Source organism: Procambarus clarkii, chromosome 3 (assembly GCF_040958095.1).
Source record: "Procambarus clarkii isolate CNS0578487 chromosome 3, FALCON_Pclarkii_2.0, whole genome shotgun sequence".
NCBI classification, from domain to species: Eukaryota; Metazoa; Arthropoda; class Malacostraca; order Decapoda; family Cambaridae; genus Procambarus; species Procambarus clarkii.
In genome coordinates, this window is record NC_091152.1 from 17,199,119 (window position 1) to 17,215,587 (window position 16,469).

A 16,469-nucleotide genomic window follows, 5' to 3' on the forward strand; every position below is an offset into this window, starting at 1 on the left:
TGTCACAGTGTTAGGGCCAGTCAATACGTTATCATTTGCAAGTACTGGGTTGTCATTGTCAACAGTCAGGCAGGCTAATTTCATGTGATTTGAGATGTTCGTTTCAATCGAGCAATGGAAACACTTGGGCTGCCAGAGCAGGGAAAAGCCCTAAACAGACCACAATTAATAAAAGCATGATTCTTGATAGAGGGGGGGTGATAAACCACATCCAAACTACATTTGTTCCCCCACCGTGGGAGGAGCCTACCTTCAAAATAGTAATGGAAGGTCTTCCGATGAAAAAAAACTGCCTATGATCCAACAATCCTGAGGTGTATCATTGAAAAGTAAATGAGCAGCATAGTAGCAGCAGGAACAACCCACATGTTCACAGACGGATCGGTTGACACAGAATATGAGAGTGCTGTTGGTTCACTAACTGTTGGACCCGCCTCAATCATCCACTGTTGGACCCGCCTCAATCATCCACTGTTGGACCCGCCTCAATCATCCACTGTTGGACCCGCCTCAATCATCCACTGTTGGACCCGCCTCAATCATCCACTGTTGGACCCGCCTCAATCATCCACTGTTGGACCCGCCTCAATCATCCACTGTTGGACCCGCCTCAATCATCCACTGTTGGACCCGCCTCAATCATCCACTGTTGGACCCGCCTCAATCATCCACTGTTGGACCCGCCTCAATCATCCACTGTTGGACCCGCCTCAATCATCCACTGTTGGACCCGCCTCAATCATCCACTGTTGGACCCGCCTCAATCATCCACTGTTGGACCCGCCTCAATCATCCACTGTTGGACCCGCCTCAATCATCCACTGTTGGACCCGCCTCAATCATCCACTGTTGGACCCGCCTCAATCATCCACTGTTGGACCTGCCTCAATCATCCACTGTTGGACCCGCCTCAATCATCCACTGTTGGACCCGCCTCAATCATCCACTGTTGGACCCGCCTCAATCATCCACTGTTGGACCCGCCTCAATCATCCACTGTTGGACCCGCCTCAATCATCCACTGTTGGACCCGCCTCAATCATCCACTGTTGGACCCGCCTCAATCATCCACTGTTGGACCCGCCTCAATCATCCACTGTTGGACCTGCCTCAATCATCCACTGTTGGACCCGCCTCAATCATCCACTGTTGGACCCGCCTCAATCATCCACTGTTGGACCCGCCTCAATCATCCACTGTTGGACCCGCCTCAATCATCCACTGTTGGACCCGCCTTAATCATCCACTGTTGGACCCGTCCTAGTCAATCACTGTTGGACCCGTCCTAGTCAATCACTGTTGGACCCGCCTTGATCAATCACTGTTGAGCCCGCCTTGATCAATCACTGTTGAGCCCGCCTCAATCCCTCACTGTTAGACCCGCCTTGATCAATCACTGTTGGACCTGCCTCAATCCCCCACTGTTGGACCCGCCTTGATCAATCACTGTTGGACCTGCCTCAATCCCCCACTGTTGGACCCGCCTTGATCAATCACTGTTGGACCCGCCTTGATCACTCACTGTTGGACCCGCCTTGATCACTCACTGTTGGACCCGTCAAGGACTTGCCGTGCCGGTTCGGGCAGTGATGTTTGACAGCGTCCTGCGGAGTCACCCACTAAAACCTGTCTCATATTAACACAAATATTACAAAAAACATCTGGCAAATCAATATGTACAAAATGTTCCACCAGGTCCTACCAAAGTATAACGGTATTGGTCATACTTCACAACATATGAGGCGGGTGGACCCACCTCATTTCTTCTCGGGTAATAATGCCACCAATAGGAAATCAACCTTTCCGCTTTGTCATGTCCAGAGGACGGGTGGTGAGCCAGGTGCTCTTGTTGCTAAGCTCCACCAACCACTTTCTCTCGCGCCAGGAAAAAAAAAGAGGTCTAGGTTATGAGATCTCGTGTCGTAGTGTCGTTGTGTGGTGGTGTCTGCGTCTCTTGATCGTCTTCCTACGTGTCGCAACCCGCCTGGCTGGCTGGCTGGCTGGCTGGCTGCCTGCCTGCCTGCCTGCCTGCCTGCCTGCCTGCCTGCCTGCCTGCCTGGCTGGCTGGCTGCCTGGCTGGCTGGCTGCCTGGCTGCCTGCCTGCCTGTCTGCCTGCCTGCCTGCCTGCCTGCCTGCCTGCCTGCCTGCCTGCCTGCCTGCCTGCCTGGCTGGCTGCCTGCCTGCCTGCCTGCCTGCCTGGCTGCCTGCCTGCCTGCCTGCCTGCCTGCCTGCCTGCCTGCCTGCCTGCCTGCCTGCCTGCCTGGCTGGCTGCCTGCCTGGCTGCCTGCCTGCCTGGCTGGCTGCCTGCCTGCCTGCCTGCCTGCCTGCCTGCCTGGCTGCCTGCCTGGCTGCCTGCCTGCCTGCCTGCCTGCCTGCCTGCCTGCCTGCCTGCCTGCCTGGCTGCCTGCCTGCCTGCCTGCCTGCCTGCATGCGGCGTAGTCAACACGAGTGTTATGGAGTCTTGAGCTACTAGTTAACCAAACGGAGTGTTCCAGGTACGCAGGAATGACTAGGGAAGGAGGAATGTGCCCACTGACACGACCCACCTTAATGCTCGCTTTTTTATGTGAGTTTTTGTGAGGCAGGACCGGCAGGATGGGCAATGAACCGCACGCCGGGACCAACACCTGCCACTGCCCACCAGGACCAACACCTGCCTCTGCCCACCGGGACCAACACCTGCCTCTGCCCACCAGGACCAACACCCGCCTCTGCCCACCGGGACCAACACCCGCCACTGCCCACCGGGACCAACACCTGCCTCTGCCCACCGGGACCAACACCCGCCTCTGCCCACCGGGACCAACACCTGCCTCTGCCCACCGGGACCAACACCTGCCACTGCCCACCGGGACCAACACCCGCCTCTGCCCACCGGGACCAACACCCGCCACTGCCCACCGGGACCAACACCTGCCACTGCCCGCCAGGACCAACACCCGCCACTGCCCACCGGGACCAACACCCGCCACTGCCCACCGGGACCAACACCCGCCACTGCCCACCGGGACCAACACCCGCCACTGCCCACCGGGACCAACACCTGCCTCTGCCCACCGGGACCAACACCTGCCTCTGCCCACCGGGACCAACACCTGCCTCTGCCCACCGGGACCAACACCCGCCTCTGCCCACCGGGACCAACACCTGCCTCTGCCCACCGGGACCAACACCTGCCTCTGCCCACCGGGACCAACACCTGCCTCTGCCCACCAGGACCAACACCCGCCTCTGCCCACCGGGACCAACACCCGCCACTGCCCACCGGGACCAACACCTGCCTCTGCCCACCGGGACCAACACCCGCCTCTGCCCACCGGGACCAACACCTGCCTCTGCCCACCGGGACCAACACCTGCCACTGCCCACCGGGACCAACACCCGCCTCTGCCCACCGGGACCAACACCCGCCTCTGCCCACCGGGACCAACACCCGCCACTGCCCACCGGGACCAACACCTGCCTCTGCCCACCGGGACCAACACCCGCCTCTGCCCACCGGGACCAACACCTGCCTCTGCCCACCGGGACCAACACCCGCCGCTGCCCGCCGGGACCAACACCCGCCGCTGCCCGCCGGGACCAACACCCGCCGCTGCCCGCCGGGACCAACACCCGCCACTGACCACCGGGACCAACACCCGCCGCTGACCACCGGGACCAACACCCGCCGCTGCCCGCCGGGACCAACACCCGCCGCTGCCCGCCGGGACCAACACCCGCCGCTGCCCGCCGGGACCAACACCCGCCGCTGCCCGCCGGGACCAACACCCGCCGCTGCCCGCCGGGACCAACACCCGCCACTGCCCGCCAGGACCAACACCCGCCACTGCCCGCCAGGACCAACACCTGCCTCCTTGTTCCTCCTTAATAACACTAGTTTCTATACCAGTTATCGCACCGTGTCAAAATAGGAGGAACATTAATATGTATGTGGATGTCTATATGTGGAAAACTACATTTGAAAAATTTGTGAATGATGAATGTATTTTTTGTATGTGTATATATGTGTAAGGTGGTCAGAATTGTATGTGTATATGTGTAAGTTGGTCAGAATTGTATGTGTATATATGTGTAAGTTGGTCAGAATTGTATGTGTATATGTGTAAGTTGGTCAGAATTGTATGTGTATATGTGTAAGCTGGTCAGAATTGTATGTATATATGTGTAAGTTGGTCAGAATTGTATGTGTATATGTGTAAGCTGGTCAGAATTGTATGTGTATACGTGTAAGCTGGTCAGAATTGTATGTATATATATGTGTAAGTTGGTCAGAATTGCATTTGACCTTTGTTCTCGGCCATTAATCATACTATGTATGAAAGTATGATTGAACACTGTTCATATAGGACAGACATAATTGTGTGTATTTATGCATGTAGGTTAGGTAAGCAGAGCACGGGTCACAACAACGGGGTTGAAGATATGATGACCAAACCCCCACTTTAGAAGATGGAGAGACGACGACGTGTCGGAGCGTCTTGGACGTGTCGGAGCGTCTTGGACGTGTCGGAGCGTCTTGGACGTGTGAGAGCATCACTCCACTTGATCACTTTATCAACTCTCACATCACTTGTTAATGGTCCACGACGGACTCAAACATTGTGGCTTTAGGCATTGTATGTACTAGCTCTATCTATAAAGCCAACAAACTTTGTAAAATCTCTTTATGTATGTACCTTACCTAAATAAAAATTATTATTATTATTATTATTGTCGTTTCTCTATCTTCTGATGAGTGCTTAGGTCATCGTAGGTTAAATTAACATTTGTAAAGCTCTACAATCACCTTGTGGTTCATTGTTTAATACTTCACTAAACTATATGGTTAAGAGATGTCTAACCTTCTCCGCGGAGGACAGAAGAAAATGTATATATATGATGTTTAATTGTGTAGCCACGTTGCTAGTATATATAAACAAAGCCTTGGTGTTGGAGCCTTGGTGAGCCTGCCCGGGTAGGCCAAGCCCGGGTAGGCCAAGCCCGGGTAGGCCAAGCCCGGGTAGACCAAGCCCAGGTAGGCCAAGCCCAGGTAGGCCAAGCCCGGGTAGGCCAAGCCCAGGTAGGCCAAGCCCGGGTAGGTCAAGCCCGGGTAGGCCAAGCCCGGGTAGGCCAAGCCCGGGTAGGCCAAGCCCGGGTAGGCCAAGCCCGGGTAGGCCAAGCCCGGGTAGACCAAGCCCGGGTAGGCCAAGCCCGGGTAGGTCAAGCCCGGGTAGGCCAAGCCCGGGTAGGCCAAGCCCGGGTAGACCAAGCCCGGGTAGACCAAGCCCGGGTAGGTCAAGCCCGGGTAGGCCAAGCCCGGGTAGACCAAGCCCGGGTAGACCAAACCCGGGTAGACCAAGCCCGGGTAGGCTGGGTAAACCAAGCTGCAGTAGAGCCCTGCTGCTAGACTTACCCTGACACCCTGCAGGCCGCCCGACTCTCAGTGCCTCTGCCCCTGCAGGCCGCCTGCCTCACGTACAATGTATTACCGCCGCCCTCTCGCCTGCCTGCACCTGCGCGCGTGCTCCTCAGCGCATCTCACGCCCCGGGGAGTTGTGTACTCTCTGACACCCACCTGTCACACCGCATTCCTCTATGACGTAAACTGGGTCTTTGCTCCAGGAAGATCCACCCGCACCAGGAAGGTCGGGGCTGGCCTCCGGCTGCCGCCGCTCAGGTAAACCTTATACCCCCGCTAAGTCGCCCTGTTCACCTTCACTCTCCATAGTTCCTCTACGCCCCATCACGGCTTTACCAAGCGTTCTCTTTAGCCCATTACGCAACTTTCTCTTTGCAACGTCCCGCTCGGTACACCACTACCCCCCACCCGAGCTCTTAAACCCCAACACAGTGTTGTGCTTCACTCTCCCGCTCGTAGCCCCTTCGTGCCATAGTTGGCATACTGTGCACTCTCCCGCTCGTAGCCCCTTCGTGCCATAGTTGGCATACTGTGCACGCCACTTCTCCCTAACATGTCCCTAACTCATCTATACACACTGTTTTCATTTAGCAAAGTTCGTTTAAAAGCTGCTGCTCTTGCAACCTCTCTTCCAACACCCATCAGTGGTCATCATCCCTCACCTTACCCAGTCATCCAACACCCACCAGTGGTTATCATCCCTCTCCTTACCCAGTCATCCAACACCCATCAGTGGTCATCATCCCTCTCCTTACCCAGTCATCCAACACCCATCAGTGGTCATCATCCCTCTCCTTACCCAGTCATCCAACACTGACCAGTGTTGGTGAGTGTTGGAGATGGTGGTGGGTAATGAGTGGATGTAGGGGAGGGTAATGGGTGGAAATGAGTGTGGGAAATATGGGGAGATGGAGACTTGTAATGTGGGAAGATAGTAGTTGTGATGTGGGGAGATGGTGGTGGGTAATGTGTGGTGATGCGGTGGGTAATGTTTGAAAATATATGGAGATGGGGTGGGTAATGTGAGTAATGGAAACTGGCCCAATTATCGACCGTTTTGCTTTTTTTCGGGGGTCAGAACTTGGCCCGTGTGTTTTTCGTGACCCCGGTGAGATTTCAATGGTCGGTTTTTGGCCCCTCAACATTTTGTTCAAGGGGATTAAAAGGTCTCCTCCCGTCCGGGTCCATTTTCGTTACCCAAGCGATTGATGATTGATAGATTGATAAAGATTCAGCCACCCAAGAGGTGGCACGGGCATGAATAGCCCGTAAGTGGTGGCCCTTTTGAGCCATTTCCAGTATCAAGAGATGATACTGGAGATCTGTGGAGGCGCGACTGCACCCTGCGTGACGGGAGATGTCTCCCGGACCAAATGGTGACCAAATGGTGTACCCAAGCGGGTTAGAGCTAGCCTTCTAGTACCTGAAAAATGTCATTCAAGGGGATTAAAACCTCGGTCCCTGTCTCGTGTGTTTTTCGTCACCCCGGTGACCCTGCACAGACATCGCTAATGGTCAATGACGTCATCCAGTCTTCATCTTCCTTGTTTAAGACTATTATTGTATATTAACCAAAACATCAACTGTCTCTATTATATAAGCTGCAGTAGGTCTATTCCCTATTAATATCCCCTTTCATCTCCATTCATACACTACAATAATGTTACTCTATTAATATTTAGAAGGACCTGGAAACTTTATATTTATAGTGTTCGTCCAAAGATGGTTTAATAACCATAGGAATGAATGAAATCCACTATGAGCCTTTTGCATGTAACAAAGATGAGCCACACAGAGCGTGAACTAACATGTATCTCGGTGTACACCCCAGTTACCGAACCAGTATTTACCCAGGACTTTTTCCTAAATCTAAAACTTATCCAATTTATACCCATTGTTTCGTGTTCTGTCTCATGTTGATACTTTTAATAGGCTATTAATATCCCCCCCTTTGTCATGTCCATTCATCCACTCGCACCACCTCTATCATGTTACCCCCCCCCCCCCTAATTCTTCGCGTTTCTAGAGAATGTAAATGAAGCGTTGTCGATCTTTCTTCAAAGATCGCTTATCAAGCATAGGGGAAATAAAATAAAAATCCACTGTTTCCCATTCGTATGAAACAGACCCCAGACATGGAGACTTCAACAGGAATTCAGTAGTATTCTCAAGTGCACTATATATATTTATATATATATCTATATCTATATCTATATCTATACAAATATCTCAAATATATAATTTTTCAAAAAAACAGGCAATATCAACACTCAGATTTTTTTATTTAATTCCTCCTTCACTACTAGTCCTGTTTACGTCGCGCAATCGTTCACAAACATGCCCCCCCCCCCCCCGCCACACACCTTACTGTAGCATATCACACTTACTGTAGCATATAACAAGTCAAAATACTCATTCAGTGTACATATATATGAACTACATTGAACAGAAGCTGCTCAATGACCACTCTGTCAATACCTGGGGCCAGATTCACGAAGCAGTTACGCGAGCACTTACGAACGTGTACATCTTTCCTTAATCTTTGACGGCTTTGGTTACATTTATTAAACAGTTTACAAGCATGAAAACTTGCCAATCAACTGTTGTTATTGTTATAAACAGCCTCCTGGTGCTTCGGAGCTCATTAACTGTTTAATAATTGTAAACAAAGCCGCCAAAGATTGAGAAAAGATGGACGGGTTCGTAAGTGCTTGCGTAACTGCTTCATGAATCTGGCCTCAGATCGATTTCTTTGAAATTTAAAACGGTTATATTTCAGACATAGTAAAATATATGCAAATAATTGCCGAGCTCCAGTTCCTGTCCCCCACCTTAGTTTATTTGTTTAACTGCTTTAATAACAGACCAATTTTCCCGAAATTTAAGGCAAACATACTTCTAACTGAGTAGGTAAACAAAATAGAGATTTTGAACTCAAGTTCTTATCTCCTGCCTTAGTTCGCTCCTCTAAGTTAATTATTATCGGACCAAATCCCCCTGAAATTTAAACCACTGCATTTCTAACGTAGTAAAAAACAATCATATAAGTAACCGAGCTCCAGCTCCCGTTCTCCGCCTTAGTTTAACGTTCATCAAACTTAATATTTCAGATCAAGGCCCTCTTCAGCCTAACTCCTTATCAAAGTGAACACCCAGATCTAACCGCAGCTGTGTAAATATCCTTATCACACCTGCCAGCCTTCTTCCTTATCTCCCCCCCCCCCCCTACGCCCGTATCTCACCCCCTTCCTCATCTCATCCAAACCTCAAGAATATTAAATGTAGATATTATTTGGTGTTCTCTCCATTTTCATAACATATTCTCTGTAAGTTCAGTTCAGTACTTAGTCTTACATATTCTCTAGTTCTTTCCATGTTACATGAGACTTAAGCAACTATTACCGTGTATCCTATCATATTTTTGCCTGACTCATATGTAAATTCACAATTCCTCCTTCCTTCCTTCCATTACAAGTCCCCACATGTTCTCCGCGCATCTTGTTACTGCTGCTTACAATCTTACAGGGTGTAAGAACAAACAGGTTCTCCGCTCATTTCACCATCCTTTCTTACAAGTTCCCTCAATCTTTTACATGTCCCAGCATATTCTCCGTGCATCTTGGTACCGACGCTTACAATCTCTCTCTCCAACCTTTACATGTCCCCACATATTCTCGGCTCATCTCACTACCCTTTCTTACCATTTTCCATCCCTCCCTCCTCTACCTGTTCTGACCCGTTCCTCACATTCCCTTACACGTTCTCCGTTCATCTTGGTACTAATTCTTAAAACAATCGTTTCTGTCATTTAGTAAGTAATTCATTGTTATATTTATTATCAACAGCAACATTACTAATTTTCAACGAGTTACTATAAAGTATTTATTTAGTCTCCAACTATATTTTCAAACTTACGTCAATATTATTCATTCTAAGACATCTTCATGCATTTAAAGATACGTTCCGGTACACTATGTCATTACTTCCAGCATCTTTAAGGAATACCTTTTCATAACTCAGCATATTTAAAAAATACACCTTCAGTATGTATAAATACTGATGGTATGGGTAAATACTGGTTCAGTAACAGGGTTGTTGATTTGTGGAACCAATTGCCGCGTAATATTGTGGAGGTGGGGTCCCTCGATTGTTTCAAGCGCGGGTTGGACATGTATATGAGTGTGATTGGGTGGTTATAAATAGGAGCTGCCTCGTATGGGCCAATAGGCCTTCTGCAGTTGCCTTTGTTCTTATGTTCTTATGTTCTAGTAGTCAAAGGGAACTTTTCAACCCATATTTTATACAATATTCCCGTTAAGCTTACTAAGACATTTTATTATTCAGTGCCAATCAACTTTTAATATATCAAAGTAATCATACTTGTTTATAGTCCACAATGTAATAAGCAACTTATTCTGTTAAGGATAAAGAAATCTGATTTAGAAAAGATATCATGTTTATTTTATTACGCATTTAACATGTACAGTTATTCAAGAAATCATTAGAACTTATGCGATTAGGCCCATCCGAACTCCAGGCAGCTTAAACACGGCTGGCAAAATGTACCTGGAACCCTCGACACCTGAGCTGAAACTGGCCAAATTTACCTGGAAATCCTGGCGACATATGAGTCAATTTAAAAAAATCGAAAATTGACTCACTTATCGTCATCCCTACTACTTCACTCCAGTGTCTTAGTCAAGGAGCTCAGAGCCACTCCGGTGTCTTAGTCAAGGAGCTCAGAGCCACTCCGGTGTCTTAGTCAAGGAACTCAGAGCCCCTCCAGTGCCTTACTCAAGGAGCTCAGAGCCACTCCGGTGTCTTACTCAAGGAGCTCAGAGCCACTCCAGTGCCTTAGTCAAGGAACTCAGAGCCACTCCAGTGCCTTACTCAAGGAGCTCAGAGCCACTCCAGTGCCTTAGTCAAGGAACTCAGAGCCACTCCAGTGCCTTACTCAAGGAACTCAGAGCCACTCCAGTGCCTTACTCAAGGAGCTCAGAGCCACTCCAGTGCCTTACTCAAGGAGCTCAGAGCCACTCCAGTGCCTTAGTCAAGGAACTCAGAGCCACTCCAGTGCCTTACTCAAGGAGCTCAGAGCCACTCCAGTGCCTTACTCAAGGAGCTCAGAGCCACTCCAGTGCCTTAGTCAAGGAACTCAGAGCCACTCCAGTGCCTTACTCAAGGAACTCAGAGCCACTCCAGTGCCTTACTCAAGGAGCTCAGAGCCACTTCAGTGCCTTACTCAAGGAGCTCAGAGCCACTCCGGTGTCTTACTCAAGGAGCTCAGAGCCCCTCCAGTGCCTTACTCAAGGAGCTCAGAGCCACTCCAGTGCCTTACTCAAGGAACTCAGAGCGCCTCTAATGCCTTACTCAATCAGAGGAGCCAAAGTACCTACTATCAGGAATTAGCAGCTAAGAAGTTTTCCTGTTCAGTAACCTAATTTATTTTAATTAAATTCTATGAATTCTCCCTTGTGATATGGTCACATTTGAGGGAGTCAGAATAAAACTTCACAGTTTGGGCCGATCAGGCTGTCGGTGCTGTCTGTTGCACTTTCCTGTCTGCCGTCATCTTCAGCTGACTGTAATGATTCTGACTTTCCGTTCCTGAACTGACATTTCTTGCGTCGTTTATCCTTGTCGACAGCTTCAACTCGTGCGCCAGCAATATTTTCCCCATTATAGCTGGTAGACTTTCCATGAAAATCATTCCTTGTTTATTAGTTATTTTATCGAGGAGCTTTATAAATATGTTCAAAGCTGGCAGCTCATTGTTTCAAAACCAGAGGAAAAAGGCCAGCTTGCTGGCCTCTCAGTATTATCACCTGCAAATCTCAGTATTAGTACTCCACTCAGTATTATCACCTGCAAACATGTTGTTTACTTAAATTGTTTGTTGTAGTGACTACCATTTCTCTTGTTTACTTTTACGGATTGTCAATGTTTGTTTACTTGTTGTTAACTGGGAGTCAGGTTCAATTTCAATTATCGTTATTGATATAATAACGTACATAGCAAATGGATGCAGTAGCATAGGCTATTTCTATTCTCGTCCATTCCAGGTCCCTCAAGGGACTCACAAATCCATGCAGTACACAAATAATAATAATTTTATTCATTAGAATTACATATACATTAATTCAATAGTCATCACATAATACACATTGCTAAATTTTTACACGAATTTTAGTATCTATTTTTCAACCTATTAATGTTCCAAAACATTGTCCTCACTATTTTCTTCCATGAGGAGTTTTCAAACTCATAACTTTACCTTTTTTCTTCGTATTCACTGAGACCCAAAAGCCTCTCAGATCACAGACCCTTAACTATATAATACACCTTCCTCAACTCTTGTGCATCTACTAACAACAAAGATAATGTTATTCTTAATATTTTTTCAACTTCTATTTTTTAAGACCGTTTTGCCTTAACTTTTGTTTCAATATTTTCCACCACAGAGAGTTGAACACTGCCACCACGTGAAGCCTAAGGTGGGAACAGGTAGCACTACAACGTATATATGCCTGTAATCTGGAGTTTTTCACCACAGTCATTTCTTCACAAGCGCTTGTTATGTGTGTGTGTGTGTGTGCGTTGATGGTCAGGTCTAATAGAGTCCACCCTCAATTTCATGGGATAAATCCGTCCTCTTAAAAATAACGTCGCTTTTCGCTCGTATGCGCGCTATGGCTAAAAATGAACGTAATTTGAAATGAAATCGGCTCACTAAAGTGACGTACTGTCCCATTTTGTGTTTAAGTCCTCCGGCTTACTCGGAAAGGTTAGGAGAGGGTACTTTCAATTAACGCTTTTATGAAGTTTTGAAACTTTAGGATAACTTCCTGCTCACCTAACCTACCAAAGGACCTTTAACTTACTGTTTTGGAAAAAAAATCTAAAATTGATTTTATTTTCAAATTACGTCCATTTTCGCCCATACAGATAAACGGCCAAATTCTGACGTAATTTGTAAGAGGACAGGTTGGGTTAGGGCTGGTCCGGACCATGGGGAAGGCAGTGCAACACTCTATACATCTGCAACATGTTACTCTGCTTACTGATTTACTCCCATCATTACTGTTGCACGAGTCTAGTCTCCCTGAAGACAGATCCTTTACATGAATCTGTGGCGGTTAGAAGCCTAACCAGCTCGGTTATCATCCGAGTTTCAGGAAACTACTTTAATTACCTCCTCAGTGAAGTGCAAAGAAACAGTTTGCAGGGGGTCCACACTATCTCCAAGTGTCACTAATTCGGCCAGCACCACACTGACAGTAGCATCAGGGTCACATTCCTGGATAAAACCGTTATTGGCTGAGTGTTAGGCTTAGCGGTACTAGGATTCTAATAATTTTGTAGTTACTTGAATATATGTTGATCCCATTGATGTTACCAGCCTTTGTTGCTTGTTTCTGATGCTTGTCCCATCTGCATGTTATTTATTTATTTATTTATTTATTTATATACGAGAACGTACATTGGGTTTATGAGAGTACACAGCATTGAATGTTTTTACATTCTTGTAAAGCCACTAGCACGCACAGCGTTTTGGGCAGGTCCTTAATCTAACAGATAATTTAGGTAAATTCTAGCAAACTTTAGGTAACTTCGGTAAATTCTAGCAAAATTGAAAAAAAATTTACAGGTACATTGTAAGAAAATTTGTCAAAGATTAGTAGGTACATTTAAATAAAATAAAATTTGAGAGTTATCAACAGGTGTGTTTTAGCATAATTTGAGGATTATTTCAAGGTATAATGCCGTAAAATATGCATTAAATTTAACAACCATGATTAAGATGATAGCAATGATTACAATGGCGAAGTTGTATGGCTTAGGTACATTTATGGGGGCGGAGTGGGTAGCACTGGATACAGTGCGAGTTTAAAGAACTAAGTAGGAAACTATGGAGATGAAATTAGGTACTTTTTGGTTCTATTTTTGAATAAGGCAAACGTTGGACAGCATTTCAATTCGTTAGGGTGTGAGTTCCATAGACTAGGTCCCTTTATTTGCACAGAGTGTTTACACAGATTAAGATTTACTCTGGGGATATCAAAGATATATTTATTTCTGGTGTGGTGATTATAGGTTCTATTACATATGTCCATGTTGGTTGGTCATGGTAAATATTAGAGCAAGGAAAATATTCATCCATAGAGTTTGTTGTAGGAAACTCTAGACTCCACACTCTCCTTCCCTGAATATTGTTAATGGGTGTCTGACTCACTGCAAATGTCATACACTCTGACTGTAGTAACATTAGAGGTCTGTTACAGACAGTTAACGGAGGGCGCAAATATCCTTGGCTCATACTTGATACCGTAGATCAACGGCAGCGGGCACCAAATTTTGTTCGAATCCTTCATCCTTGGCTTCTCTCGGAATCTTTGAAGAACATCAGACACATGCCAACGCTTTTAAAAATCACTGGCAGATGAAGCAACAGCACAACCTTCTCCCTGATATCGCCCCTGTGGGATGGGACAAGGAACCACGTCCCATGCCAAGGATAACTTGACTCCTGTTAGCAATACCAGGAGTTACAATTGGCGGAAATAATCATTCGCCTAGAAAACTAAAATATGCTCAACTGTCTATGTGTTTTATATGGCAATGGATCTTTTTAATATAATGTGTGCCTGAATTTTAATATGGTGTTGGATATTTAATATAATGTGTCTGTGTTTATGAGGCTATTATGCAACCTACTGCATGAATCTTCACTTTGGAGTAGGTCAATTAGTAAATAATAAAATGATACAATTATAAAATGGTAATGCCATATCTTCTCAGCTCCCATTGCTGAAGACCACGAGTGATCCAGCACCAATGACCTCACTTTGCCTTGTTGGTTTTGTTCCTGGATATATCACTAAGTCCTGTTGAGGTCCAGAATAAGAAGGAAGCAGCAAAGCAGACGAAGAGAGCAGTGTCGATGTTAGGGAGGGCGGTGATGGGCGAGGTGGAGGAGTAGGCTATGACGGCAGCACAGCGGGCAGCCTCTGCCACCGGCGCCCACAACCACCCATCATACATAGCTGACGTCACGCCCACAGTCGCATATATGAAGATCAAGCAAGTGAGGATCATCTCCCAGGAGCAGGTCTGAAGACGGATCATAATATATATATATATATTACTACATTAGCATTGGTATCAATATTGTCAAGTTTAGCTAACTAGTGGTGACTGGTCTTAGTTCAGTAAATTGTTAAGAGAGAGCCAGGGGACTACAAAAGAGACTAAACGACTTGTTAAATAACCTCTGAGCTGCGGCTTACACCAGCAAACATTTTCAACTGAATAAGATCATGATACTACTGACTTCTGCGAGAACTTTGACTAGTACAGTAATCCCCGTGGCATAGTGGTAAAGCACTCGCCCGGCACTTCGCGAGCGTTTTGGCCTGGATTCATATCCCTGGCCAGGGAGGATTGACTGGGTGCCAGTCCTTAATTGTAGCCTCTATTCACCCAACAGTGAATGGGTACCTGGTTGTTAAATGATATGATGGGTAACATTCCTGGGAAAAAATATGATTAAGGACCTGAAATGCGTGCTAGTGGCTAATAAGAATGTAAGCATTCTTGTATATATATAAAAATATAAAAATATTTATACATCAAAATACTTTAAATAGGTCGTTCACCTATCACAGCCTAACCGGAAATCAAACTGCCTTCAATCAGTTTACCCAGATTCTCTGAATCAGAGGATGAAAGTTGGGATAACTTATAGAATAAATTTGTTGACTCAGTGGATTCTAAACCCACTGTTCCTAAATCCACCAAATTTACTTATTTACAGGGTTAAGCAGGCGATGAGTCACAATAACGTGGCTAAAGTATGTTGACCAGACTACACACTAGAAGGTGAAGGGACGACGACGACGTTTCGGTCCATCCTGGACCATTCTCAAGTCGATTGTCAACAATCAACTTGAGAATGGTCCAGGACGGACTGAAACGTCGTCGTCCCTTCACCTTCTAGTGTGTGGTCTGGTTTACAGGGTTAACTTAATTAAGGAAGAAGCTTTAAAGATGGTGTCAAATTTAGTCTTAAATAGTGACAGCTATTATCTCGCAGTTCAGTTTCTTAAGGATAATTATGCTGACACAAAAAGAACTGTTACGCTCTTAGTCCAAAGGACTTACCATCCACGGATGAATCCGCAGACTCACTCCAAGCTTCTTTAGATTGGAGTTTGAGTCTATACTCTAAGCACTCAGCCTTAAGGTTGACTTAAATAGTGCGAATTGGTTAACCAAAGTTATTGTAAGGTGCAAATTACCAGTGAAACATTGGATAAGTTGTGTACCTTACATAACAAAACATTTCTGACTGTAACAGAGATTGCTGAAGTTTAGTGTTCTGTTGTAGAGAGACAACGAGCGAATACAGATGGTAAACCAATACCTAAACCTTTGTTAACCACCTACAATAAACCAACGAGTACTCACAGTGCTCCAGTAAAATCTAAACCATCTAATCCAATTCCAAGGTGGAAATATGGCAATATGGGTACATATGCAGTGAGTCCCTCCAAATCTACAGTCACTGTTTCATCCAAGGCAGTGACTACCAAAGGTGCTGTAGGATGGAGAGCATGTTTGTTCTGCCAAGAAAAACAGTAGATATACCACAGCCCATATTTCCCTGATCGTGCTACACATGTAAAACAATTCAAGGAGTTGCATAAATGCACGAGGTGTCTGAGGTCACATGACCCCATTACCTGCGCAACCCAACTACGCACTTGCAACAGGTACCATAAGGGTCAACACCATACAAGCCTAAGGTGAAGGTAGATACTTCTACCACTGTACAGTACTGCAAAGTACGTCAGGACATAAGTATCCTATCAACAAAGTCTGACAATAATGCAACTTTGCCCACTGCCCAACTAGTCATCAAAAACAAAAAGTCCAAGTTCACCACTCTTGGATTATTTGACCATGGATCCACCAAAAAATTTGTCAAGCAGAAGGTGGCAGATGATGCAAAGTTAAAACCTGTTTGACAAGTAAATTAAACATATCAGGGCTCCTGACAAACACAGGA

General features: G+C 46.6%; 1 protein-coding gene across 1 annotated transcript in view; it reads right to left on the minus strand.

Annotated features, from left to right (window-relative positions):
- Positions 1-9,839: 9,839 nt before the first annotated feature.
- Positions 9,840-16,469, minus strand: part of LOC123760868 (alkylglycerol monooxygenase) — a 96,225-nt gene continuing 89,595 nt past the window's right edge. Inside the window, exon 8 of the mRNA XM_045746664.2 lies at positions 9,840-14,512. Coding sequence (XP_045602620.2) covers positions 14,243-14,512 — 270 coding nt within the window. The 3' untranslated portion in view covers positions 9,840-14,242. The remainder of the gene's footprint in view (positions 14,513-16,469) is intronic.